This window comes from Adiantum capillus-veneris, chromosome 17, assembly GCF_014529385.1.
Source record: "Adiantum capillus-veneris isolate H3 chromosome 17, ASM1452938v2, whole genome shotgun sequence".
NCBI classification, from domain to species: domain Eukaryota; kingdom Viridiplantae; phylum Streptophyta; class Polypodiopsida; order Polypodiales; family Pteridaceae; genus Adiantum; species Adiantum capillus-veneris.
Genome location: NC_140947.1, coordinates 40523668 through 40549280, shown reverse-complemented (window position 1 = coordinate 40549280; position 25613 = coordinate 40523668). Strand labels below are relative to the sequence as shown.

The following is a 25613-nucleotide window of genomic DNA, read 5'->3' as shown; positions in this document are numbered from 1 at the left end:
CTACTCTCAAGTTAAATAGGCCAATTCCATTACATGTGTGTGTGTGTGTGTGTGTGTGTGTGTGTGTGTGTGTGTGTGTGTGTTCCTTTTTTCTTGGCAGCAGGGGACGGCGGGAGGGAGGGGTGGGGTGGGGGGAGTTCGGCCCTCAACAGTGTGTCATGCGTCAATTATTCACGTTGGAGACCTAGGGATGAAATGTGGATGAATTTTTTAGTCCTTCCACCAACTTGATCCAAATGTCGAGACAACCCTAAGTTCACCCTCTATTCACCAACTTGATTTAATGGCTGAGATGACCCACGATGCTTACCCTAGACCATAGATCTTCGATGAAGGATCTCGTACCAAATATGTATGACCAGAATAGTAAGAAAATGTTCATGATTTGCAACACCTAAGCGCCCTATCGCACCTAGGGGTAGTAGGGGGAAGGGGCGATGGAAACTACCTTACAAGTAGAGAGTTGTGTTTCTTGTACCTGAATAAGCACTATACTAAGCCCTCAGTTTTTGAAGGTGCTACACTATCTTGCAAGAAGACATGCCTGCAATGCGTTTTTGTGATGCCTTAGGCGCTGCTTGAGGCCAATGCGAATTCACTTTGAGAATCACTTTTGAGCTAAATGTTTGCATGAGGGACAAGCCCGAAGATTTGCCACGACGGTGTGACCGCATTTTGGAATTGGCCACTCTACCCCTGCTAATAATCCTAAGGCTAGGTTCAAAAGACATTGTGGTAGATAGTCCTCCACGGAGAAGCTTTTCCACCCACAGTTCACACAACTTGGCAACAATAATATCTATTGTCTATGTGGCCTATATGATACAAGAAATGAAAGAGCCTGTTGGAGGAAATTAGCTTCTTTTGAAGGGGGTCGCTAGGGAATGGTGGCCCAAAAAATGTAGAGCTTTGAAGGAACCAATGAGAATTGCCCACACAAACTAGGCTTCTTCTTTCACTGCCTCGTTTGAACCTAACCCAAGGCCCTTATCACACATATCCACCCGAACGTGTGCGAAAATGAGCTAGCAAAAGCGCATTGGCAGGCTTCTATGTTTGCTCATCCACCTTGACCCCCTTCACCCATCTTCAAGTGATAGTGGACATATACAAAAATCAGCGCATGAGAAGCAACGAGAGGGTTTGATCTATGATCTTATTGCTCACATGGCTGTACATATGCTATAAGTAGAGCTAATTTGTGCTTTCATTAGTGTGTGTAACACTACGGGTGCTCGCACATGCTCTTTTTCGGCACCTGTGTGTGACACGGGCCTAAGACAGCCATAACTGGAGGAAGGACAGTGTGCCAAATAAGCGATTTTCAAACGTTCTGTCAAAATGCTGACGCCTTGAGATGCTCTTCTGAGATGGTGAGCATCTTACGGGACACAACACGACACGCCCTGCGCGCGCGCGCGCGCGAGAGAGAGAGAGAGAGAGAGAGAGAGAGAGAGAGAGCGCAGTTTCTCGAGAGTAATGAACGTTAGCTCGCCATGCAAAGTGATCAGTACCTTCTTGGGCGATGTTGCCTTGGTTGTACCTCTGAGCTGAAAGAGAAAGTGCGGACTCAGCATTCTCTGGTTAGCTTCTGCAAGCCGTGATGCGAGTTTTATCTGCATATGGATGGGCCCATAACTCTGGTTGCTGCATTTGACAGAAGCTCTCTATCATCACAGACATGCCCCCTCCTGGCGCTTTATCAAGGCGGTCGCTTGATGATGCACATCTTGTTTTCAGCAAAAGACCAGTCAAGCGATCTAGTTCATGTCTACACATCACCAACTTGGAGATTCCTTCCCTCGAAAACATCAGGTACAGCGATACACCAGGCGAGCAGGATTGCAACGCTCGCTACGCATTAAGAGTGGAGAATCCAAATTATCGAGCATTGATCAAGAAACCGAAAAAAAATGCAAATACTGGGGTCGCATCACAGACAGGAAGCAGTTTCAGTTTCAAGGCTGAAAATGAGTTCACTCTGGCTACAAAGCAGAAGGCTGACAATGAATCAACATACTTGAAGAAGAGGAACAATGGAAAACAAGGGGCTTCTCTCCTCTCAACAGGAAAATGGTCACAAATCAGCACAAATACACGAAAGAATATGGTCTCCATTCCAGAAATTGTAGGTACTGCAGACCATGATATGCTTAATGGAGATGAGTTGTTGAGATCAAAAACAAAAAATGAGAGAAACTCTGATTCAAAACTTCAAGGACTCAATAAAAGCTTTAGTGAAGCCCGGTGGTCAGCAAGAGAAACCAAGATAGATAATGGTGCATTATCAGGTCTTGAAGGCACGATTGATAATGGGCCTGGATTAAAGAAATTTTATACCAGAAAGACGGTGGCAGACGATGATTTCCGGTCTTTCCGCTCTTCTTCGTCTGGTAGAACACGTTTTGAGGGTGCTGAAAGCACCTACACAGACAAGCTAACATCAACGGGCACTTCTTTTAACTTCTTGAAGTCTGAAAGTTCCAGTAGCTGTCAGAAAGATGGACACGCTCCAAAACCAAAGGGATTGGAATTTGGTATGTATTCTAGAGTTGGAAATTTGGCTTCTGGAAAACCATTACAAAGGGCAGCCAAGCATGGCATGGCAGAAAAAATATCTCCTCAAAATCTTTCGCAACCGCGAAAGTCCCTTCATCACACTGGCAGCCTCCCTTCCGAAAGGGAAAGTACTTGCCAACAATCTTACAATACCAAAATTCTTAAGGAGGAGTTTCAAGGAACATCCACTACAGAATGGGAACCTAAGTGGAGTGCTGGCACGAAGCCAAGGTTGCTAATGAACTATACAGAGAACTTGATAAGAGCGTTTGTATCCATGATGAGCATCTTCCTAAAGAGAGCCGGTTTCGATGTTGCTCCTTTAGAGCAAATCACTCGAGATGGCATATTTGTTGAAGGTTCCTTCATCATCAGATTCGGATCACAGATTGCGGTTCTGATTTTTATAGTATGCTCTGTGGTCCTTCATGCAACTATATATCTATCTTTCAGTGACTTAATTTACAGATAAATGAATAAACCATTTTTTTGGCTCAGATTCTGGTTCTGAGTTGCTCTGGTTTGGTGTTAAAGATACTTCTCCTCAAGGTGTTTCTCCAGTTCCTTTGAATCTCTCTTTACAAGTACAGACCTTGATTGTTGTCTGCTGATTTTGTTGGTTTTTCCGTGAATTTGGCAGATCGAAGTTGCACGGCTTCACAGAATAGTAGAAAGGTGCAGAAGCACTACACTTGACCCACCATCGAACAGCCTCTTGGATGTACAGCCATTTGAGCTTACTTTAGGCTCTTTATTTCAACTCGCCTTTGGGAAGCATGTGACCAAGTTTGCCCTGCCGCTCATAGTCCTTGTAGTTTCTTTGTTATGGAAGGAGAAGATGCTCCATTTTCAAGAATTGTGTAGGAAGTATATCATGGGCATAGAGGAGGATGCGCCATTAGGCAAGCGATTGGCATATGGAGTAGACATTCTCTTTTCCACTCGGCCTTACATGAAGCCTACTGCTTTGCTACTCGCCACCATCCTTCTGATATGTGGAGGGGGATTTGCACTGTTCGTAGTCAGCGATGACAGCCTTCCAGAGGCCATGTGGCGAGCTTGGACATATGTTGCAGACTCTGGAAATCATGCCGATAGTGAAGGGATGTGGCCTCGGATTGTTTCACTCTTGATTAGTTTTGGTGGCATGCTGATCTTTGCCCTCATGCTCGGGCTTATTTCTGATGCCATTTCTGAAAAAGTGGACTCTTTAAGGAAGGGGAAGAGTGAAGTCATTGAGAGTGGACACACTCTCATCTTGGGGTGGAGTGACAAATTGGTAATTTTTGCATTCATGGTGCTCTTTACTTTCAGGGTTGTTATTGATGTGTTAAAACAATCAGAAATGCTTTGATAGTACACCAACTAATGAGGAGATTGACAATCATTCTCCGAATCATGTTCCCATAGGAGCTTTACAAACAGAAGAAGTAGATGATTTTTGATTGAAATAACGCACAATTGCCACACTAGTATACTTATTTTCATTATGATTATCTATTGGTTGATTGGTTGAGGTTGTTACTTCACATAGACAAATTTGCATTTGACAGAAAGAATTTCGTTGTTGAAGGGTTCTCTGTTGAAACAGTTGGCCATTGCCAACCAAAGCCTGGGTGGAGGGATAGTGGTGGTTCTTGCTGAACGAGACAAGGAAGAGATGGAGATCGACATTGCAAAACTTGAATTTGATTTTATGGGAACATCTGTCATTTGCCGAAGTGGAAGTCCACTTATCATGGCTGATCTTAAGAAGGTATCTCTCATTAGTAGTAATAACTATTTATAATTATGAAAAGAAATTTAGAATGTTTTTTCTGTAGCTGAAAGCCACAATTGATTCAATTTTGGATCTTGCCAGGTTTTACTTAAGAATTTGCATAGTTAGAAGTCCTTGGCTAGAGCTTGGGCTTACAGCCTCTTTTTTGTGGCTTGATTGCTAGGTTTCTGTCTCTAAAGCTCGAGCTATTATCGTTCTCGCAGAAATTGACAATGCGGATCAGGTGGGCTTCTTGTTCCATACAGTATATGAGTGTGTTTCTTTCAAAAGACACCGATATTTTTATAAAAAATATTCTCTGTGCTGTTTCAGAGTGATGCCCGTGCTCTAAGAGTAGTTCTGAGTTTGACTGGAATCAAAGAGGGCCTCAAAGGTCATGTTGTTGTGGAGATGAGAGACCTTGATAATGAAACACTCGTGAAACTGGTCGGCGGGCAGATGGTAGAAACAGTAGTTGCACATGATGTTATTGGGCGCTTGATGATTCAGTGTGCTCGTCAACCTGGGCTTGCGCAGGTTTAGCTTCATAAGGCATTGAAGCATCAAATTTCTCTCATGTTATGCTTGGGTAACAGATTGACCTGCTCGTTTCTCAGATATGGGAAGACATTCTAGGATTTGAGAATGCAGAGTTCTACATAAAGCGATGGCCAGAGTTGGATGGAACGTGTTTTGGGGATGTTTTGATAAGCTTCCCAGATGCAGTTCCTTGTGGAGTAAAAGTAAAGGCTGAGGGAGGAAGGATTTTTATTAATCCTGATGATGACTATGTGCTATCTGAAGGTGATGAGATACTTGTTATTGCTGAAGATGATGATACCTACGCTCCAGCACCTTTACCACAGGTATAGATGTAGATGAAGATAGGGCTAGCATTAAGTTTAAAAGTCAGCCATTTTGTTGTTTATTGCATTTGCTTGTCCAGAGAGGACTTTTCTATTTCTGTTGAGGGCTAATAGAGTCTAGAGATGACTGTATGTTTTGTCAACCTGCATGCGTGTGGGACCCACATATCGTAACAGAAAATTGCATATCAAGAAAAAATATTACGGACAAAAATGGTGGAGTATGTCAGCTCCTTGCCCATAATAGCAAGAGCCCAAAGTCCCCCCCCCCCCCCCCCCCCCCCCCCCAAAAAGAAAAAAGGCCACACTTTCTCCTTTTGTTCCCTTTCTAGGTCATACAATAGCTTTTACTTTGCACAGTCTCTTTGCCTGTGAAGGTACTCTGCTGCCGATCATATAAACACAAATTTGAACATAGGAATTGATCAGTTACAAAATATAATCCGGGGTTTTACTGATTGTAGCAAAGGAACAAGTTTTACAAGAGTTAACAGGTGGAAATATTATCATGAAAGAATGTGCTCTTATCCCAGAGTAATCTTTTAAAATTGAAGGAGTATCTTCTTGAATGAATTCTTCAAGATGTTTAGATTTCACCATTCCTTTACTTGCAACACTTGCAAGGTATAAACAATTTTGTTAGCGAGTTGCGGAGGGTCTCATTTCTGTATGTTAAGGAGCTGTCTTTTTACTGTGGCATTTAAAATTGTGCCAAATTACATATAGAGTTCTCATCGTTCTCAATAGCAATGCACTACCGTTTATGGGAATGCTGCTTTTGACCTTCCAAAGTGCAGCTTCAAAGTAGCTTCCTTCAACAACTATTTTTCCAGCCTTGCAAAGTTCTAGTTACTTTTAGAAGCTCCCTGAAGTGATGTTCACATAATAAGACTGGAGCTCAAATTCTAACCGATATTTTACTGAAGAGTCTGCTTCCCACAAGCCGTTAGATGATAATTTGCAGTTGTAAAATGTTGCTTTTCAACTGGATATTTTGGAAGATGGATCAATTCCACAACTAACTGCCTGTGGAGTGTTAGTGGATGCTATTTCTAAGAAATCACAAAGGCGCTAACATCAGAATGGATACTCTCTGGCATGAATTATTCCCTTTTGAATTGAAAATCTTGCATCTGGGACTCCTTTATTCTTGCAGGGACATGTTGGGCTCATAAAACTGTAGTGTCTGGTGCTTCAGGTAAGGGATCCACCTCTTTTGCAAGCCAAACGTTCACAAAAGAAGCCACAGAAGATTCTCCTTTGTGGTTGGCGGCGGGACATTGAAGATATGATAACGGTGAGCTTATCCTCCGATTGCATCTCATTCTATCCACACTCTGTTGCAGGTGCAAAGGCGATCTCTACCCAGGGTTGTTATGCCTCCGAATGTTCCAGAAAAGATACTTTTATGTGGCTGGCGTCGGGACATTCAGGACATGATTAAGGTGAATGGCAGATTCCTTGTAGACCCAATATTGCTTTGGGTAGACATCTTCAAAGAACAATTACAGTCTTGGCCTTGTTGCTGGCCTCACTTGATACCGACTGGCTCTCTTCCAACGACTTAAGCCAAAGAGAGTCATTTACTTATTGACCTTTTTGGTAGCAAGTCTGCTACCAGGCTCTTCTATATAGGACCCACTAGCAGATGTCATGTTTCAATCCCAAAATCCAAAAAGCAAACATGTGGCTTGGTTCGACAGGTTTTGGATGCTTTCCTTGCACCTGGATCGGAGTTATGGATATTCAGTGATGTGCCAGAGTGTGACAGAGAAAAGAAGCTACTTTATGGTAATCTTAATCCAGATAACTTGGAAAACATACAACTTGTGCACCGAGAAGGCAACACGGTAATCCGACGGCACTTAGAAAGTCTTCCACTTGAAGAATTTGATTCTGTAAGGTTTTCTTCTCTTCTTCAATCATGAGACAACTTAGGATAGATTAACAACATGATAGATAGTGGTTTCAGAAGTTTGGGGGTAGTGTCATGATTGTGTGTGCGTGTCAGTATACAAGGTTATTGCATTGGATGCTTAAGTGGCAACGAATGCTAATCTAGGCAACTCGCAAGTTTCCTACACTTAGGGCGAACGATTGTGAGGCTGATGTGGCTTGTGTTTGCCAAGATTTCCTGCTATCCTTCTCTGTCCCCCCTTCTCTGTCCCCCACAATGCAATACATGAAACCATTGGCTCTGCTGATACCTTTGTATGTGTAAATTTTTATTCTCTCTTGTTCTCTGTGGTGATTATAATTCTACTACAGATATTGATTTTGGCTGATGAAAAACTTGAGGATACTGTCATCAATGCTGACTCTAGCTCTCTTGCAACACTGCTGTTGATCAGAGACATACAGGTATTTTTCTCTTGTCTTTTGTTTTGTATATACATGATTATGCTCATGCCTTGGAGGGGACACCATCAATTCACAAATCAAAGTATTGCATGCTTTTGCACTTTATTACATTCACATGTATACTCTCAAGCAGATACACTCGTAAACGCATCACCCTCTCCATGGCATGCTTTACTAAGCATACATGGCAGTGGCTATCTTGGTAACTGATGCATATATGTATATATAGATATACATATGTATATACATTTACACACATATATGTCGCGTAAGTAATAAAGAAGTATCTGCACGCCCTTCTTAAAAGTGGCAACACTTCAGGAATGCATGTTTGCAGTCATAACAAACATGTAAACACATTTTCTCCTGGGGCTCCATCCAGTCAAAGAGGTTACCTTTGGAATTTTCAAAAGGGCCCCACAATAAGGTACAAGTGCAGACACAGAGCTCCTGGATTCGAGATATGCATGAGGCCTCAAACAACACAATAATCATAAGCGAAATTTTGGATTCAAGGACTAAAAATCTTGTCAGTGTCTCCAAGATCAGTGATTATGTACTCTCAAATGAGCTTGTTAGTATGGCATTAGCCATGGTAGCAGAAGATAAGCAGATTAACCGTGTGCTTGAAGAGCTTTTTGCAGAAGAGGTACGTCAGATCCGGACACTTGCTGCATCATCGTGTTAATCTTGCATTTAAGCTTCAATGCAGCGACATTCACATTGTGGTTTTACTTTAATGCTGTGAAGAAATGCAAAATAGAACCTGACTAGTGGACATTGATGTGCAGGGCAATGAGCTGTACATCAGGCCGGCTGAGTTCTATTTGTATGATCAAGAAGTATTATCCTTCTTTGAGATTATGATCCGTGCACGACAAAGAGAGGAAATCGTTATTGGCTACCGCAAAGCCTCTGCGGACCAAGCAGTGATAAACCCACCAGATAAGAATGCACCACAACAGTGGTCTTTACAGGATGTGTTTGTTGTTCTGGCCTTTGAGGAGTAGGCTTTAATTGAACTGTGCAATAAGAGCACATGGAAGAGAATGCACCAGTTGCAGTATCTATTACTATGTGACCATTTTATGAAATCACTCTACAAACATTGCCCTGGGATTGAAGCAGAGAGGGCAGAAAGGTGCCGTGCAGAGAACCACAACTTTCTAATACACAAGGCAAAGGGTATCCTGTCTGGCAGTTATCCACAAAGACCCAACAGAGTATGCCGTACATCATGAATTCTTGTGTGTTTTGGTGGACAATAGCTTGTGAGATGCCCCTAGGAATTGGACCTGGATAGGTTGCCCATAAAGTTCAACAATGGCGGAGATTAAGTCTCACGTTTTCAATTGCTGCTGCCACTAAAATCAGATCATAAATTTTGGGCTCCCAATATATTTTGGTAAAGATAGTAAATACCTATGGCACAATTGTCATATAGAGGATATGACCAGACGAAGGCTAGTCTTTCCACAAGCCAAGACACAATTGTCATGAAATGAAGGCCACCAAGGAAAGGCTAGGCTAGTGCACCAACCAAGGCAATACTACAATTCTGGTAAGGACAATGGCTCTGCAGAAGAAGGTTTCTGAAAGAGCAAGTGGATCTTCTCCACAAATACATGGATTTGATGGCCAGTTTGCAGATGGAGAATCAGAGGTGTTGTGAATTTTGCTAATTGCTAACATCCTTCTTAATCAGACGTGTCACATTTCCAGCAATATGTTACCACACGAGTCAGTTTCTCTGCTCCAAATGTGTAGTCATCACTAAAGCTTGATTAACATCCTAGCTATCTCTGAATGTTTCTAAGCAGTCAGTGCATCCCGACCCTATTTCCAAAACAATGATAGCCACTACCCAAACACATTACCGCCTGAACTGCTTTACAAGCTCTTTGCCTACATGAAGCTTGAATCTGTTTGGGCGGAGTTCATTTTCAATGTAATTTCACAACTCTTTGCAGTGGCTACAAACAGCTTGATGATCAACAAGCCGATTCCAATGCTGTACGCAGCCCTTGACTTTGATATTAGAAGCATTGCCTTGCGACTGCAGTAGGAGAGCAGTTAACCTCTATTTCAATTTTTTGTACAAGGGACTTTCATGTGTAAGCAGCAATAAGCATGTTGCTCGTAACAAAATACTTTGTTATTTTAGTGGTAATTAATACTGATGAATGTAATTAGGGTAGTTTCGCACACACGGTGTTAGAATCTTCACCTCTCGTCAGCTATCTTGACTCCACATAATTAAAGCAAGCAGCGTTTGTTGTGCGTGAATTGGGCTGCCTTTCAGAAATGAGAGGTAGAAGTTTTCCCACTCTGCCAAGATAGGCAGAGTTGGGAAATGGAGGCAACGTGTGCTGAGGTAGAGGCTGGTGAGGATTGAACGAAGCCCGTGCAGATTAGAAAAAACACAAAGTACAATTTATTTCAATGGGCTCCTTCTTTGTGAAGCCTTTCAAATTTCGAGTGTTATAGCAGCTCATTCAACTACAAGCATGAGGGAAAATTGCCAGTTTGGCCACATAAATGCAAGACTGATACAATTGTGTGATCGTTTGCTATCTTTTGATACCTACATGATGAAATCATTTATTAAGTACAAAATTTACACGTGTGCACTGTTGCTCGGGCTCACCTGTTGTGACAAAAATGAAAGGAAAACAGCACTAAAAATCAACTCTTTCTTCCAAAACTTAAGCCATTGAATGATGGAGAAGTAGCTTGAGGAGTTGGCCGCAATGGAGATCCACTGTGGAAGTGCATAACTTTTAAGAAGGAAAAGGCGTGTATTTGCTTTGTACTTCGTCACTGATATGAGACGATGTACTTGCGCTTTGCGATGTAATGCACTCTGATGGACTTTGCTCTAGTAGCTCTTCGTTTACTCCAGAAGGGAGCTCAATGTAAGCTTCTTCTTCTCTGGTATGGTGCATCAGCTCCAATATCCTCTCATTCACTAAATGCACCATCTTCCGTGGATCCACATTCGACTTCTTGCAGCTCTTCCAGTGAATGTAAAACACTTGCCCCGTCTGCATTCATAAGATAACTGATTAGTAGGAGCCACAATGGAATTTCTGACAAATTACAAGCTGATCTATGGACAATGCAATTCACAAATGGAGTTGAAATAGTGCATAAACTCAACAAAGCAAGTCATGTTTGGTAAGTAAAAGAGAGGGAGTCCATACGCGGAGGTCCAAATGTTGCTCCCATCCTTCAGGGAGAGTAGCTGCTTGGAAATTGATGAGGTCTACCAGCTGAACAGCGCCGATGCCACTTTGCTCATTGTTGTTTGCGTTGGGGTCATTGTCTTCTTCAGCAATTGCCTCGTCATCACTACTGCCACTCAACATAACACTGGCACAATCATCACTTTCCCAGTCGTATGCACACATTGTTCTTTCACTCTCCTTGCTCCGTTCTCGATGCTGCCTACATTGCTTTCGGTGATAATGCTGCTGTGACAGACCAAGATGAGCCTCTACTGCCCCCATGACCTCCTTCGACCACCTCGATGCAGCGCTCGCATCTTGCATCATGCTCAAATTAGAGGATGAAGAAGAAGGCGGACAGCAAAGGGAGTTGGAAGTAGCCATAGCTCGAGAACACAGACCCTATGCAATGCACAGCAAGTCGACGCTTGATGAGGCGCACTCACAATGCCCAAATCCTCGATTATAAAAGGGGCCATGGAGCTTCAGGGAGAATGCGACCTTGAAAACTCCGTAGCTCCGGGTCGTTCCAGGACATGGTGGGCGGTTAGAGAAGAGGAACAAGAGAAGAGGGTACTGGAGTAGGCGAGGTCAAAATACACACAGCTTTAACAGTGGGGATGCGTTACAATGCGCAAACATATAGCAGAGACGAAAGCCTGAGAGAAGCATGGCACATGCCCCTCCTCTCAAGGTGAGAGAGTGGGCACTCACTGCGCGCGCGCGCACACAATATTAAATAAGATATAGACACTGCCATTCTCCTACAAACAGATCGACACAACAGGAAACATGAATTTCATCGAGCACTTTGCCATTTCCTAAGGAATCCAATGCAATACCCACAAGCGGGAACAAGCAATTCAGAGCTATTTTAAACTGCCCAGTGCCCACATAAAAAGAAATGGGCCCCTTAGTCATCACAAGGAAGGACACCTTTAGGATCCTATGTTTCCCTTAATCTTTACAGATGCCTTGCTCAAGTTAACCTTGTAAGTCATGAGATAAACCATTGTCATTTTAACTCTTTGTGAGAGAGATGTAAGGGGGGTGTCTTTGCTACCAACCAAAGCTTGTGTTTTTTATTGGCCTGCCCAAACTGAAAAGGCCATAGAAATGCTTTCTCCTTTTCCTTGGCTAGAAATTACCAATTTTTTAAAGGAACATAGAGCTTGGGAGAAATTATTTCATTGGTTGGATTAGGTCATAATCACTCATTACAAAGAGAAGCCTGTGTAAATGCAATGATGGAAATTTTATCATTCTTAAGATATTGAAGATTTACATCATTATTCAATGTTTTAAGGAGATCCTCCCCCCCCCCCCCCCCCCCCCCCACCCCACCACCACCCGGGGAAAATTGCCCCGACAGTCGTAAGTGTTTTCACACACATCACTTCCACATATGTATGTACGGTAATAAAAGCCCTCTAAATAGGATTTTAGGAATAGGAATGACACATTTCTAAAGATAGTGGCTGGCTCATTAAAAAAAGTTTATAGTCTTTTGAAGTTTAGGTGGTTCACGATGTAATAAATGCTAGTTTGCTAGCAAGCCATTGAATGCCTTTTTTTTTTTGGAAGAACAAAAATTTTGTATTAAAGAGATGAAAAAGAAGAGTGCATGTAGGGAAAGAGACATTCCCATCAGAGGGGTTACAAAAGGCTACATGAGTTAGCCATATCCAACCTTTCCTTGGAATAGAGGGACAAAAGCTTAGGTCTCCATGTATTGCAAGCTAGAGATCTTTGAATTACATAAAGGGGTTCAGAAGGTACATTCCTAGTGTATTGAGTAATTAGCTAAAGATTTCATTTAGGGGTTGCAGGCTATGGTGGATGCAGACGGTGAGGTGCCATGGGGAGGTGCGGTGCAACAGAACAAGCAAGATGGAGAGAGAGAGACTCAACACAATTTGGAGAAAAATAACTACATGCTATATGTTGATTGATAGTTTGTGTAAAAATAACCTTACATATAAAGCAATGCTTGCCATGCAAACTCAAACTCCAACTTAACCTGCACTGCATGTTATAAGAAGTGTCCCCATGGATTTCACAACTGATCACCAGGGCTTGAAACCCCAACACCCCCCCCCCCCCCCCCCCCCTTCAGCCCGAACTAGACAGGTCACTCTCATGATACCTCGAGTTTTTGGTATACTCGACAACCGTGAGTTTTAGGTTCTCTCACAACAAAAGATTTCTGGGGTATCCATAACCTGGTGCTATGATAGTAGAAGCCCCCCTTGAACAAATAGTGTAGGTCAAAAATTAGCTACCTATAGATGGAGTTTTTGGTTCATTGCCAAGCCTTGGGTTTCAGGTGTACTCAGTAACCTCATGAGAAACGGGACAAAATTGGGTTGAAAACAAAAACTGGTATTTTTGGGAGGTTTTACCACTTTCCATGTGTGGCAGTGTTTATAACCCGTATAAATTTTGACATGATGACAACTGACAAGCATGACAAACTAAAACAAACCTTTGACATAAAATAGATGATAATGTTGTCAAATAAAATCATAGCAACCCTATGACATTGAACATGTAAAATCAATTTTGAACTTTGCAGATTGATAATGGACCAAGTTCTTGAAAGCAAATCTTCTTCGTTCTTGTGGTTGTCGATGTGTTTGAGCAGGTCGTAAACCTTACTTGGCACTTTGAACATGCCTATGCACCGTATGTATTGCAACCGCAAGCTATCACCTTCTTGATCTTCAATACCAAATAGGTCTTCATCGATCATAGCCCCAAGAACCTTCCTTGATTTGACACTCACTGGCACATGATGCATGTCATACACCTTTGCTTGGGATGACCGCATGGTTATACCATTGGACATGTTGCCAAGCAAAAAACTTGAGAAGAGTGTTTTTTGTAGCCCACAGTGGATATGTTAAATGCTAGCAAAAAAACGTGCAAGGCCATCAAACCAATTGCATGCAAAACTGCCAACTTTTGCAACTTTTATGTTTTCAATTACCTTAGATAAAATTGCATACGTGTTGGCAGGTGTCTTATTCACTACTGCTCACGTCACCAAAACAGGGGAGCTGCAATCCTGCGTTTCGATATGCAATGATTTGCCGGCCATCGTCTGCACCTTGCTTACTACTAGGAGCACCGAGTATAGGATGTGAATAAGTTGCTCAAGGGATCGAGGGTGTGAATATGCCCTTGGTCAAAGCCAATTGAGCGGCCAATGTAAAAGGCAGTGTGAAAAACGAAATGGCGAATCTCTGTAACAAACGAACAAGCAGTGGTGGCGATGGCGTGGATGACAAACCTGCTCGCAGCAGGAAATACAGGGCAAAGTAGAAGGAGATGTAGTGACGGAAAGTCCTCAGCATGCCAAGGCGACTTCGTTGATGCTGATAACGGGCAAAAACGTGCAGATCGACATGCTTGCTTCCCCTTTTGCAAGCGGCTGCTCCCGCGCCATGTCGACTCAAGCCGAGACTGGGCGGCTCTGGTACCAGTTGATGGGTTGCAGGCTATGGTGGATGCAGACGGTGAGGTGCCATGGGGAGGTGCACATGCAGCAGAACAAGCAAGATGGAGAGAGAGAGAGACTCGACACAATTTGTAGAAAAATAACTACACACTATATGTTGATTGATAGTTTGTGTAAAAATAACCTTACATATAAAGCAATGCTTGCCATGCAAACTCAAACTCCAACTGAATCTGCACTGCATGTTATAAGTAGTGTTCGCACGGATTTCACAATTGATCACCAGGGCTTGAAACCCCAACATTCATCTCAGCTATGAAGAGATGGGGAGATTAGACTTACAGCCATTATACAATGTATCCAACCTTTGGATCCAAGCAAACCAAATGTAGGCATTTCTCCAAAGATTCCACAGTGGGATATCAAGATACTTACATTCACCAATCAACAATTCCAAAACAGTGAAGGACGAAGGGTGGTGTGTTGAGCAAGCCTTGAAAAGACTGGGCTAAAAAGGCATGAGCTTTGGACACTTCATCAAGAGGTGGATAATATCTTCCTGCTCCCCACACCTTGAATGCCCATATTTGGCATCGCCTGTGGCACCCAATCAGAGGACATTGCTTTTATATTCCTCATGTTCTGTCAATTTAAGCATTGAGTAGACCTACCCATTGTGTACTCACCAATTGCTTGCCCACTAGTTTGATCAGCCCACTTTGTCTTGGGCAGTCTTGTCTATTGCCCCAATGTGTAAAGAGCCTAAGTAGCCTTCATGAAGCCTTGTGAGGAAGAACGGGAAGATATGGAGAGCCGCCATGAGACTAAATGACATTCTAGTCTCAATGGGAATCTTCGGTTGCCAACGGAGGAGTAAGATCAACCGTTGGTTTCTAGGGGAGGGGGGGAAGAAGAGGGGCCTTTTCAGAATTGAACTCATGACCTCTCACAACTCCGGGCTACCATCATGATGGGTTCCTAATAGGTTCCTATTCCCACTTTTACTGCCATACTTCTCTCATCAACATCAAGTGAAGAGGGTATCATGATTAATCACTACCTCAAGCTCCAATCAATGGAACAGATGGCGATGGCACAAGCAAAAACTATCGGAATAGCAATAAAAGTGTTAGCTTAGGAAGATTCCACCTGTAATGGGTCTAATGCAATGTGCTCATGTTGCCACCAAAGCAGTTGAGGAAGTTATTGTCCACTCTGCAATTTTGTTATTCATAGCCTACTCCTATCAAGCTCGATCACCTTCTCAAAAGGAGCTTGGTATCAGAGCATTACTAGTAGCATTATCAGATGTTGATAACTTTAGTAGAGGAGAATCTTCATCAACCAATTTCCTTGAACCCTCGTTGTTGCTTTAATAGGAAATCAGTCTTGCCCTGCTTGTCGTTCAAAGTTGAAGGTTCCACCTCAGAAAAAAGGGTGGTAATAAGAGGTTGATTTTAGAATTTGATAAAATGTCTTACTTCCTAATCGTATTTATTCTGTCCTTCAAAGTGTTCAACTGTTGTAAAATATGTACAACAAGCCCAGCTTACTAGAGGACCCTTTCTTTGTAGAGAGCAATGGAACAATAGTCATAGAAAAGGATGGGCTTGCAATCGCCACTGCTCCTTGGCATGGTAATTTATTTGTATGAAGACGTTGCAAATATTGTTCCAGCTCCAGGAGATCAAGACTGTAAAATATGGCACGATCGTTTTTCTTATTCGTGTTTCTCACAGTGGAGATGGAGGGAGTCTAACAGGTGGCTAGAGAGGAAGGGAACATGTGTGCCATGATGCTCCTTGCCCCTTGCACTTCACTGTGATCTCAATTGACAGGGAAGGCATCCCCTGATGACAAGATATTGCAAATTGTGTTTTCTTTTCAAAGCAAGCTTACCCAATGTATGACAAGCCTGCAATAAATCCTTTGCTCCCACAGATAAAAATAATTTTATATTGTTTGATGTCAATAACAGTCTCATCATAAAATATAAGAAGAAAAAATCGCTGCTTTCAAATCTGTAAAAGAATATCATCTGAACCGGTCTACTGTAAGACTAGGTCATCCTTCAAAATGCACTTTCCTCTTATCGCTTCCAAGGACCTGACTTCTTCCACCTGGCAACTTTTTCCACGAGGCAGCTTGCAACTTGGAAACTTTGTGAGAGTTGTGTGGATGTGAAGAGCTTTCACCTGTGAACATGATTCCGGTTGCGGACATGCCACTATATACATCGATGATTGTGCTGCCCTTTTTATGATGTTATGGCATTCCAAGTTCCAATCCAACTTTTGTCCCAGATATCTACAAATGGTTACAACCACAACTACAAAGAGATGGACTTGCACATTGGCGAGTCCCTCTGAAGACTTCCATTCTTTCTAATAAAACTCATGCTGAGCACTCAAACAGAGCTTTCTTTCATTTGCACAAACAAAACTCACGTTAATAAGTAGATGTGTAGACGCACTTTGTACTCATTTCAAAAATTTCCATGGTCCACTTGCTGTTCCTATCCTGCAGGAAGACATTTAGCATTCCATATTCAAAAATAGATCAAGCCTCACAATAATGATGCCATAATGGCTTAAGCGTTGAGAGAGTGATGGGTTGCTAAACCTACACATGTTACATGCTCACATAAAAGCAAACAGATGAGGCACCTCAAAATTCCTGCCAACATTCGTAATGCCATGAGAATGGTGAGTCCAACCCATATACCCACAAAGCCCCAGACTGATGCAGCCAAAAGCATGAATCCTGAGGCTAGAAATGCGACAACAATCTGCAGACAAACAAGCTCCTCTTTGTCAACAAGCAGGACTCATCTAAAGAAATTGATATCTCGCAAATAACACACAAAAACAAAAAACACACCATTGACTGAGCAGCATATTCAAAATCCAAAGCTCCAAAATGAATACCATCAAAGATAAATGCTATCGAGTTGATGGGTTGTGTTCCTGCAACAAACTGCAACATACAATGAGAGGATGCGGAAAGCCCTTGTCCAACAATAATGTAGTACAGGACTGCAATAAGTGACTCTATGGTTATAGAAATGTTATAAAAAGTTACAAACATTATCCAACACAGTTGCAACGAAAGTAAGTGGTTATGTTTGTACTTACAGGAATTCCCAGAGCCAGAAAATCAAGAACTCGAGGATCACCGGTGAAAATATTGGGAAAATTACTCAAGCCGAAACCAAGAAATACAGACAACAACAACCCAAAAGCACAACCCATCTGCAAAATCATTCCCTTGACAGATAATTAGAGCTACAAACAAGATAAGCTTCTAGAAAAACCCAAGAATCCCTATAGCATGCTGATGCTGGCTATATCAAAATCAAAAGTGGTGCCTAGGCACCTGTAGCGTCCTGAAAGCTGCCTTTTCTGCTAGGTCATAATCTCCTTTTGCAAGAGCACCAGCAATAATGGCCTGCATCAACATAAGTATTTACTACATGACTCAAAATCTCACCACGCTCAACACAATGGCTGACCACATGGGTGTAAAAAACAACTCTTTGCCATGCTTGACACAACTGCAGGATCTTGGAGAAGAACCCTATCCCATGCTTGACATATACATGACCATAGGTATAAACTTTTTAATACCTGACCCGCAAGAGCTATAGCATCTGACAGTAATGAAGCAGCAAGCCATACTTGCATGCATATTTGGTGAGCAGCCATGGGAATAGCACCTTGCCGTGCAGCCTGCGACGTGGCAAGAGTCATGCTTAGCATCACCGCAGCAGAACGAGCAAGCAAAAGACCACCTAATCATGAAGCAAAGAAACTCAGGAGCTCTTCTAGGAAAAGAATGCAATATACAACCCAGAAGTTCTAGCTTAAAACCTCCAAGTTCCTCACCATTTTTTAAAAAGCGGCTGAAATCTAGATCGCGTAGATCTGGTGGTAGTAGCACAACTTTCTCGCTCATCTTGAGCAACAGAAACAAAGCCATAAAGTACCTGCATTCAGAAAAAGGATGTGTGAGCCATAGCCTGACAATGTTTTGATATGCAGCTAAAAGTGCATTTTGGTATTCCATTCCTGGCAAGGCACAGTACTACCACATGAATAGCCCAAAAGAGTTACAGGATATGCATTTTGTATCATCTCAAGTAATACGTCTCAGACAGCCAATCACAATGTTGACACTTGAAAGATAATTTGACCGGTAGTAGGCTAATATAGCTATTACCAAATATATTGTATTGCAAAACGTTATCAATGGAAGGTCTTGCAAAAATTTCCTAATACAACAAATTTAAAGCCAAACAAGCTAGTGCTTTACAGAGTCAAAAATGCCAAGTAGGATGACTAGGATCATTTTTCTTTTTCTAAGCACAGAACTCACACAGACCAAATCATACTTACTCAGCAATAACAGTCGCAACAGCGGCACCGCTTACACCATACCCAAGAGAGAACATCAGAAAAGGAACAAGAATAATATTGATCACATTGCCTGACACTGCAACGAAGAAGCCAATGTTAAAAAACCAAATGATAGCGCAAATAATACATTTTATCCTCGATTCTAGGATGATAATCTCACCAGTTGCATATAGGGGAGTTTTTGTGTCTTTAAAACCACGGAAAACACCTTGGACAGCTAAAGACACAACAACTGCGGGGGCACCAATTGCGCGTAATGCCAGGTACTGCTCTGCTGGAGCCCGCATGTTTGAACTCTGCGAAGACAATTACTGGTAAGAACATTCTTGCAATAACTATAAAGAAACAAAAAATATTGTCCAATATTTATGCTTAGGAATCCTTCTGAGGTATCAGAGTACGCTTAGGAATCTTTCTGAGGTATCAGAGTACTTACCATAGGCACTCCCATGATATCCAAAATAGGCCCAGATCCAAGTGTCAATATTAGAAGCTCCAAAACACCAAGGGCAGATCCTACAACCAGAGCTGTTGAAACTGCAGGAAGAACTTTTCTCTCGTAGCCAATTATCGTCTCCCTTGGAGACTCCTTTGTGAGGGGATTGCCAAAAGGGACCTGACCATCTGGTAAACACTCACAAAGTCGAGCCCTTAAATGTTCAGAATCTGACTTCAAAGATACGATTTTCCAGCAAAAAAGGATATTTATGACCACCACTCCCACAAAGGATGTAGCGGGAAAAGTATGTCGTGCTCTCTACTGTAGATGCTCCTCAATACAATGTGCAAGAAACCTCACTCTAACAGAATGAAAACACAATACAATAGAGCAATGGAACCAAGCAAACTCAAAGACAGAACAGTAGACTCCAAACTCACTCAATGGAACTTGACTAAGTCATGGAACCGGTACACACTCTGACTGACAGCACAATGGGGGGTGTTGAGGCTCCAATTGTGCAGGGAGAGTGCAGATGTGCGGTGCTAAACTAAATACAAGACTCAGGACTCTAGACTCTTGTTAGGTGCAGCGGAATGAATGTTGTATTTTCTCAAGATTAGTGATCTTTACTGCTCAAGGTTCCTTTTAGTTCTTATGGAAAGGGAGAGCTTTCCGTCTGGTGGAGAGTGCTATGATCACGAACAAAGTGAGTGGATGTTGTGCGTGCAAATGAATGAGATTGAGAGATAGAGAGAGAAGAGATACGACACCGAGGGGTTTGTAAAACCCTCCTCCGAAGGCCCCACTCTCGTCGGCGAGAGTGGTCTACTTGATTGCACAAAGGTGTACAATGCGAATGCAATGGACTGATGCAATGGGACTATGCCAATGACGACGACGATGGTGACGACGGCGACTTGGGCTGAAATCTGGGATCTTCTTGATGCTGAATTTCTGGGACTGTTTCGGTGGCTGAAAATGACTGTTTTGGGCTGTGTTCTTATGGCTGAAAATGGGGAACCATCTGCAACCTTTTTGGGCTGATCTGCTACCTCTGCTAAGGCTGAAAACCTGCGTTTCGACTGCTGAATTTCTGATCCAAAAACGCTGGTTTTTTTAGGGTTTGCTGAAAACGCTGGGATCTGCAGGTATTTCAAGGCTGAAAACGCTACTGAAGCTGAGGTTCTGCTGTGGATTGAAAACGCTAAGGGGAGTGGGAGGATGGCGCGGGGTGATAAGGGGGGTACTGCTCAGAAGTTGCCTGTTGAGCGGGAAGCTCCCGCTGCCTCTTCTGTTGTGGAGTGCTAACTTTGGTTTGCTTATATATTAACTTACCCAATTTGCCCTACTGACTACCCAACAAAAGTCACTTAATAAATAAGTGAAAAATGTCAAAAATAGGGAAAATGGGATAAAGTCACTTGAAAAATCCCCTAACTGATGCTAATGGATTTTGATGGGAATTCTGATGGTCATGTTGTGTGCAACCGGAGGATATGCATCTATGCTAAGTGACTGGGCATGCACGGTCTACGAATAGACTCACAAAAGTGCCAGATCACTGCTAATCTAACTTGATCGGACTGACTGAACCCTGCTGTGGTGTAGCTTGTCCACGGACACATAGGGTTGGGATGTGTCAAGTGACAACTCTAGACTCATAGAACGTCTAGGAAGCATACCACTACTAAAACAAAACTAAGCATATGTACAACCAACCAAAGGCTAACTCAAATATCTCTGACAATCCAGTTGTGCCTATCTCCGAACTGTGGCGGGAATAAACTGGCCATGATGTCCTCTAGACCACCACTCCCAATGTCCACCACGTCATTGCGTAGGCGAGAGCCTCCCCTGCCCAGTGTGAACCCAAGACCAACTATAAAACTGCCTGTCCCGTGTAAGTGACACTGCTGTAGGCTACACGTTGCCTACCACAAGACCACTCACCGTCCTAGAGAGTGGTGGTATAGCTATCTGTAGACTTCTGCAAAAGCACTACCGGTGATATGTACACTAGAGAAAATGAAGAAGCTACTACTTACTGGTACTCCAATGATGGCCGGGGGGGGGATAGAATAGCGGGTAGGGGGATGGAGGCCATGCATATGGTGGAGAATAGTGGCCATACCCTAGATGAGGGTACATCGGATATGGCGTGCTGACTAAAGGCATTAAAATAAACCTGGACCAAAAACACACACACACACAGGCTAATTTGCGAGTAGCTTGATGACATGGCAACTGCTGTACGGATTTTAGAATTTTGCGCCGACTGCTGGTGGCAGCCTGTATGATTTTTGGATTTTGCGTTGGCTACTCACATGGAAGAGCTGTACGGATTTCCGCGTTTGCGCTGGCAGTTTTTTGGGCATCTGCAAAAGGCCAGTTGCTTTTGAGTTTATAGCTTTTCATGTAAACTGCTTTTCATAGGCCAAGGGCCTTTAAACTATGAGACAAGGGCATGACCAAGGGAGATTCTCTGGACGCCTATTGCGAGAGATTTTGGAGCTCTTTTCTACCAGCTTCTTCATTTAAGAAGATCTCGTTTAAAGAACAGATTGAGCGGTTTTGCTACGGACTTCCTACAGAGATCCGAGATTACTGCTTAGAACAAAAGTCAAATTCTATTCAAGAATTTTTAGGTCTTTACAAATGGCTTGTCCGGCCAAAAAGTCCTAAACTTCTTACTCGATCTCCACTATACAATTGCTCCCAGAAAAATAATCATAAATTCTTTTACAAGTTCTCGGCTTAGAGATGCTCCCTTATAAAAGAATTTTACAAGGGTTTCCCACTAAAATGTGACTCCTTCTCTGGAAACCGCAGCTTCGTCCGCCAAACAGCGTGTGAGTTATGAAATTTTTCCCATATCTTCTTAAAACCCTCAGCTAGCTAGTTATTGGGCTAGTTGAGCCAAAAAAATAAAAAGAATAGAATATATTATGGCCCATTTGTGTGTAAATATTTCATTGAATATAGGACCTAAATATAAGGAATTTTCATAATTATTTTGGTATCTCAGAAAACCCAGTAGGCTTCTAATGAAAGTAGAAACAAAAGAGCCCCCAAGAAAAGAAAGACAAGGATTCACAACCCCGGCTCACTCTTCGAGAGAGAGCCAACTACATCAAATAGGGAAAGTGTTTTGGATACGGGGAACATGCGCGAAGTGCCCGAAAAAGTCACCGCAAGAACAGAATAAAGACAGGCCAGAGAGTTCGAGAGCAGTTGAGGAACGTGGACGAAAAGGCAAGATGAAAGCAGGACTGGTTCCAGATTGCATATGTACTGACCCAAGCACGATTGATGAAAGTACAGAACTTTGCCGAGCTTGGGGCAAAGTGAAAGATCAAGAAGCCCTGATTTTCTTTGATGGAGGAGCCAAGGCCAACTTCATTTCACCTGAATTGGTGGCACGGCTCGAGATTACACCTGATCGGATGGGACCACAAGCAGGGGCAGTTCTAGCGGCACCCAGACGGGACGATTCAATCGAATACAGAATGGGGAGGTAGTAGCGGGATATTCCATTCGGCATGGCTACTTGATGAAGAAAACAATGTTGTGCGTTACACAGCCATTGAGGGAAAAGGTTCTAACTGAATGCCACTGCCCACCATTTATGGGTCACCGCGGCATTGATACCACCTTGAAAGGTGTGGAGCGATACTTCTTTTGGCCGAGACTCAAGAAGGATGTGGACGATTTTGTACGCAGTTGCTTGGTATGCCAGAAGGTCAAGTTTGACAAGCATAAAGCACAGGGATTGTTACAACCTTTACCCATTCCCACCCGCCCCCTGGGAAAGTATTGCTATGGATTTCATTTTTGATCTCCCGAAGACACAGAGTGGGCAGGATGGTATCTGGATTGTTATTGACAGATTTAGCAGGCAAGCTCATTTCATTCCAATGAAGAAAACAGTTAAGCCGGATCATTTAGCGAGACTATTCATTGCCCAAATACTCAGATTACATGACATGCCTAAGACGATAGTCTTTGACAGAGATCCCCGATTCACGAGTTTGTTTTGGAAGGCTATTTGAGAGAACATTGGCACACGGTGTCGAGAAATTTGCGGTCTTGCCAGGAAAGCACCGGGCTTATAGTTTTTGTTGAGTTTGTGAGAGAACTCAACAAAAACTATATGAAGGAGTTAAACCATAGATGCCATGAAGACTAGGGTTTGGAAAGAAGTGCAATCAAAGAAGACTCACTCTTTCTCTCTTGCACTCACACACACAAAGAAAGAACACAAAAGAGAATGTCAAAACAATACGAAAATGAAAACATCAAGGCTATGGTCATATCGTATCATGGGTAATATGAAAGGGTTAATAGATGAGTTAATGGCATTCAATCTTGGCTGACCAAATAGGCTACGAATTGTTCTTTGGAATTGTAGTTTTGTGCTTACCATATGTATATATTTTGTCTAGTGATTGGGATTAATTGTGTGTACAAATCCTCTTGGTTCATAGCAAGATAACTACGCTTACGTCAAAAGAAAAGTTATAGTCTATGAGAGGTAGTATGATGGGATCCGGTGATAGAAGTATTTCATTAAGCCTTTCTGGGCCAAAGAGAAACACTATACGTTGTTGAAAGTGTATTTTTCGGCTAGTCCATACGTTAATTCTAATAGATCGTACAGAGTGAAAGCGATAGAAATGATCATCATGTGGGTTATTCATCTAGGATAGTATGTGAGAAATGTAGATATGAGAGAAGTGAAGAGATGAGAAGTTTCCCTCCCAAGCCCTATTCTTGCCCGTAGGCAATAAGGATACTGCGGGGAGAAATGTACCTGTAGCAAAGAGAACCTAGAGAGGATGAATTACTAAGAATGAGAAAGATAGGTTTGGTTAAGGAGATGAGATTAGATACATATATATATGTTGGATTAGAGATGAAAATGAAAACAACAAGAAATCAAGAAAACATCAATGTAGAACACATCTTACTTGAAACCCTTCGGCACCATTATTGATGGGAGAGAGAAGAAGAGGGGAGAATTCAACGTTGATTGATACGCCAAGAACGACACCTTCTTTGATTAGAGTTGATCTTCCAAGGATAGCGTACAAGAATGGCTAGTCTTCCTCTAGGAGAAAGTGTAGGCTTGGGCTTATGTTAATGGGGCTAAGTACAATTAAGCATTACTACTCACTCTCTCAAGAATTCCTCTCATCAATGGCTTGAATGCTTGAGTTCCTTTTCAAGGAAGAAGAGGTCCCCTTTTATAGGTGAAGGGAACCCCCAAGGGTTTACACAAAAAGAGAGGAGCCAGTGTGAATAAGAATTGGAAAAGTTGGAAATGAGCTGTCCCTGCATGATGTGGGCAGACTGGGGTCCAGTATTTTGATCATATCTCCTCAACCGTGGCTCCAAATAAAAAAGTAAAAATATGGGCAGAAACTTCAACTCATTAGCTACGATTTTCATTTTAAAATCATTTTCCAATTCGGATCGGAACCTTGTGTGAAAAATTCATAAAAATAAGGTCCATTTCTGGCAGCAAAAGTCTTCCCGTGGTCCCCTTAGCCTAGACTTTTATTTAATTCCAAAGGACACCTCATGCCATATGAAAGTATGACATTGCTCCTTGACAAAGTTTTGTAATCATGCTTGCAATAATGCATTAAAATAAGTGTATCTTTGAAATCATGCCACCTAGTGTCCCACTAGGATTTGATTCCCTCCTAGTAGCTATTTAAAAAGAAATATAAGAAAAGTATAAAAAATACATAGAATATATATATATATATTGGAGTTTACCCTAGATATAGGATCTAGCTAGGGTGTGAGATGATAATGAGATAGTAGAAATAAAGAATCAATGCTTTTTGCCCCAAGTTAAAGAGACGGAGCTATTGAGCTTTTCCCATAGTATTTTCTGATGGTAAAGTAAGGATAGGTTACCCTTGAGAAAAATAATAAGATGAGATAAAAGGCTTATTATTATACTTAAATATACATATATGTACATTATAGGAAAGATAATTATGTATCTAAAAAGTTACAAGATAGATCTTGTAGCATGCGTTCCCACTATGTACGTGTCACAGCACGACAATGGTTGCAGTTCTCGTCATCTTTCCACCCGCAGACAAATGGGCAATCTGAGATTGCAAATTCAGTCGTACTGGATTTATTGAAGTCTTACATTTCTAATCAGAAGACTATGGGAAAAGTTTTTACCCTTGGTGGAATTTGCCTACAATAATACGCTCCACTCTTCAACGAGGAAGGCGCCATTTGAGATTATTGAAGCTGCTACGAAGGTTCCACCCTTCCTAAGCACGAAAGATAAGATTTTTGAAGCCGACCAGTATACGAGGGACTTGGACACTGCTTTTGCCGAGGTCCAGGAGGGTTTAGAAAAATCTCAGGAGAGACACAAAAAGGCAGCAGATCGACACCATCGCGATTTGAAATTAAAGGACGACGATTGGGTGCTCTTACGTTTTGAGAAGGCACACCTGAGAAAGAAAAAGAGAAAGGAGCGGCTTTTTCCAAAG

At 42.3% G+C, this 25613-nt stretch overlaps 3 protein-coding genes across 18 annotated transcripts in view; 1 reads left to right on the top strand and 2 right to left on the bottom strand.

Moving 5' to 3' along the window:
• The first annotated feature begins 1338 nt into the window (after window positions 1-1338).
• On the top strand, window positions 1339-9708 carry LOC147437108 (putative ion channel POLLUX). Of its 4 annotated transcripts, XM_086486662.1 has the most exons (13): window positions 1339-1583; window positions 1661-2968; window positions 3058-3108; window positions 3200-3838; window positions 4133-4315; window positions 4503-4562; window positions 4652-4855; window positions 4936-5184; window positions 6531-6629; window positions 6888-7082; window positions 7453-7545; window positions 7928-8194; window positions 8337-9708. In XM_086486662.1, exons 1-13 carry the CDS (start codon window positions 1497-1499, stop codon window positions 8553-8555), a joined length of 3654 nt encoding a protein of 1217 aa, XP_086342788.1. In that variant the 5' UTR covers window positions 1339-1496; the 3' UTR covers window positions 8556-9708. The 4 variants fall into 4 exon arrangements, with proteins under 4 accessions (XP_086342788.1, XP_086342787.1, XP_086342786.1 ...); XM_086486659.1 differs by lacking the exon at window positions 6531-6629 and adding an exon at window positions 6383-6481 and having other exon boundaries at window positions 1346-2968; XM_086486661.1 differs by lacking the exon at window positions 8337-9708 and having other exon boundaries at window positions 1342-2968; window positions 7867-7982.
• A 511-nt stretch (window positions 9709-10219) lies between these two features.
• LOC147437107 (uncharacterized) lies at window positions 10220-12049 on the bottom strand. The gene is made up of 2 exons (XM_086486663.1): window positions 10749-12049; window positions 10220-10589 (listed from the first exon to the last, which is right to left on the bottom strand). The coding sequence occupies exons 1-2, from the start codon at window positions 11154-11156 to the stop codon at window positions 10326-10328; spliced, it is 672 nt and encodes a 223-aa protein (XP_086342789.1). The 5' UTR covers window positions 11157-12049; the 3' UTR covers window positions 10220-10325.
• A 4111-nt stretch (window positions 12050-16160) lies between these two features.
• LOC147437106 (protein DETOXIFICATION 44, chloroplastic-like) overlaps window positions 16161-25613 on the bottom strand; it is an 86074-nt gene continuing 76621 nt past the window's right edge. For 12 of the 13 annotated variants that reach the window (XM_086486656.1, XM_086486645.1, XM_086486655.1 and 9 more), the window contains 10 exons: window positions 19084-19271; window positions 18808-18943; window positions 18627-18723; window positions 18117-18217; window positions 17859-18022; window positions 17608-17679; window positions 17367-17483; window positions 17113-17208; window positions 16899-17020; window positions 16161-16752 (listed from right to left, as the gene is read on the bottom strand). In XM_086486656.1, the coding sequence (XP_086342782.1) occupies window positions 16713-16752; window positions 16899-17020; window positions 17113-17208; window positions 17367-17483; window positions 17608-17679; window positions 17859-18022; window positions 18117-18217; window positions 18627-18723; window positions 18808-18943; window positions 19084-19271 (1133 nt within the window). In that variant the 3' untranslated portion in view covers window positions 16161-16712. Of the gene's footprint in view, window positions 16753-16898; window positions 17021-17112; window positions 17209-17366; window positions 17484-17607; window positions 17680-17858; window positions 18023-18116; window positions 18218-18626; window positions 18724-18807; window positions 18944-19083; window positions 19272-25613 lie in introns of those variants that run through there. The other variant, XR_015184820.1, reaches the window with a different exon arrangement.

Coding starts and splice junctions, on each gene's coding strand:
- LOC147437107 (XM_086486663.1), bottom strand. CDS start 11,156: ATGGCTACTTCCAACTCCCTTTGCTGTCCGCCTTCTTCTTCATCCTCT. Junction 10,590..10,748: donor AGCAACATTTGGACCTCCGC/GTATGGACTCCC, acceptor TTATGAATGCAG/ACGGGGCAAGTGTTTTACAT.
- LOC147437108 (XM_086486662.1), top strand. CDS start 1,497: ATGCAAAGTGATCAGTACCTTCTTGGGCGATGTTGCCTTGGTTGTACC. Junction 3,839..4,132: donor TGGGGTGGAGTGACAAATTG/GTAATTTTTGCA, acceptor TCGTTGTTGAAG/GGTTCTCTGTTGAAACAGTT. Junction 5,185..6,530: donor CTCCAGCACCTTTACCACAG/GTATAGATGTAG, acceptor ACTCTGTTGCAG/GTGCAAAGGCGATCTCTACC.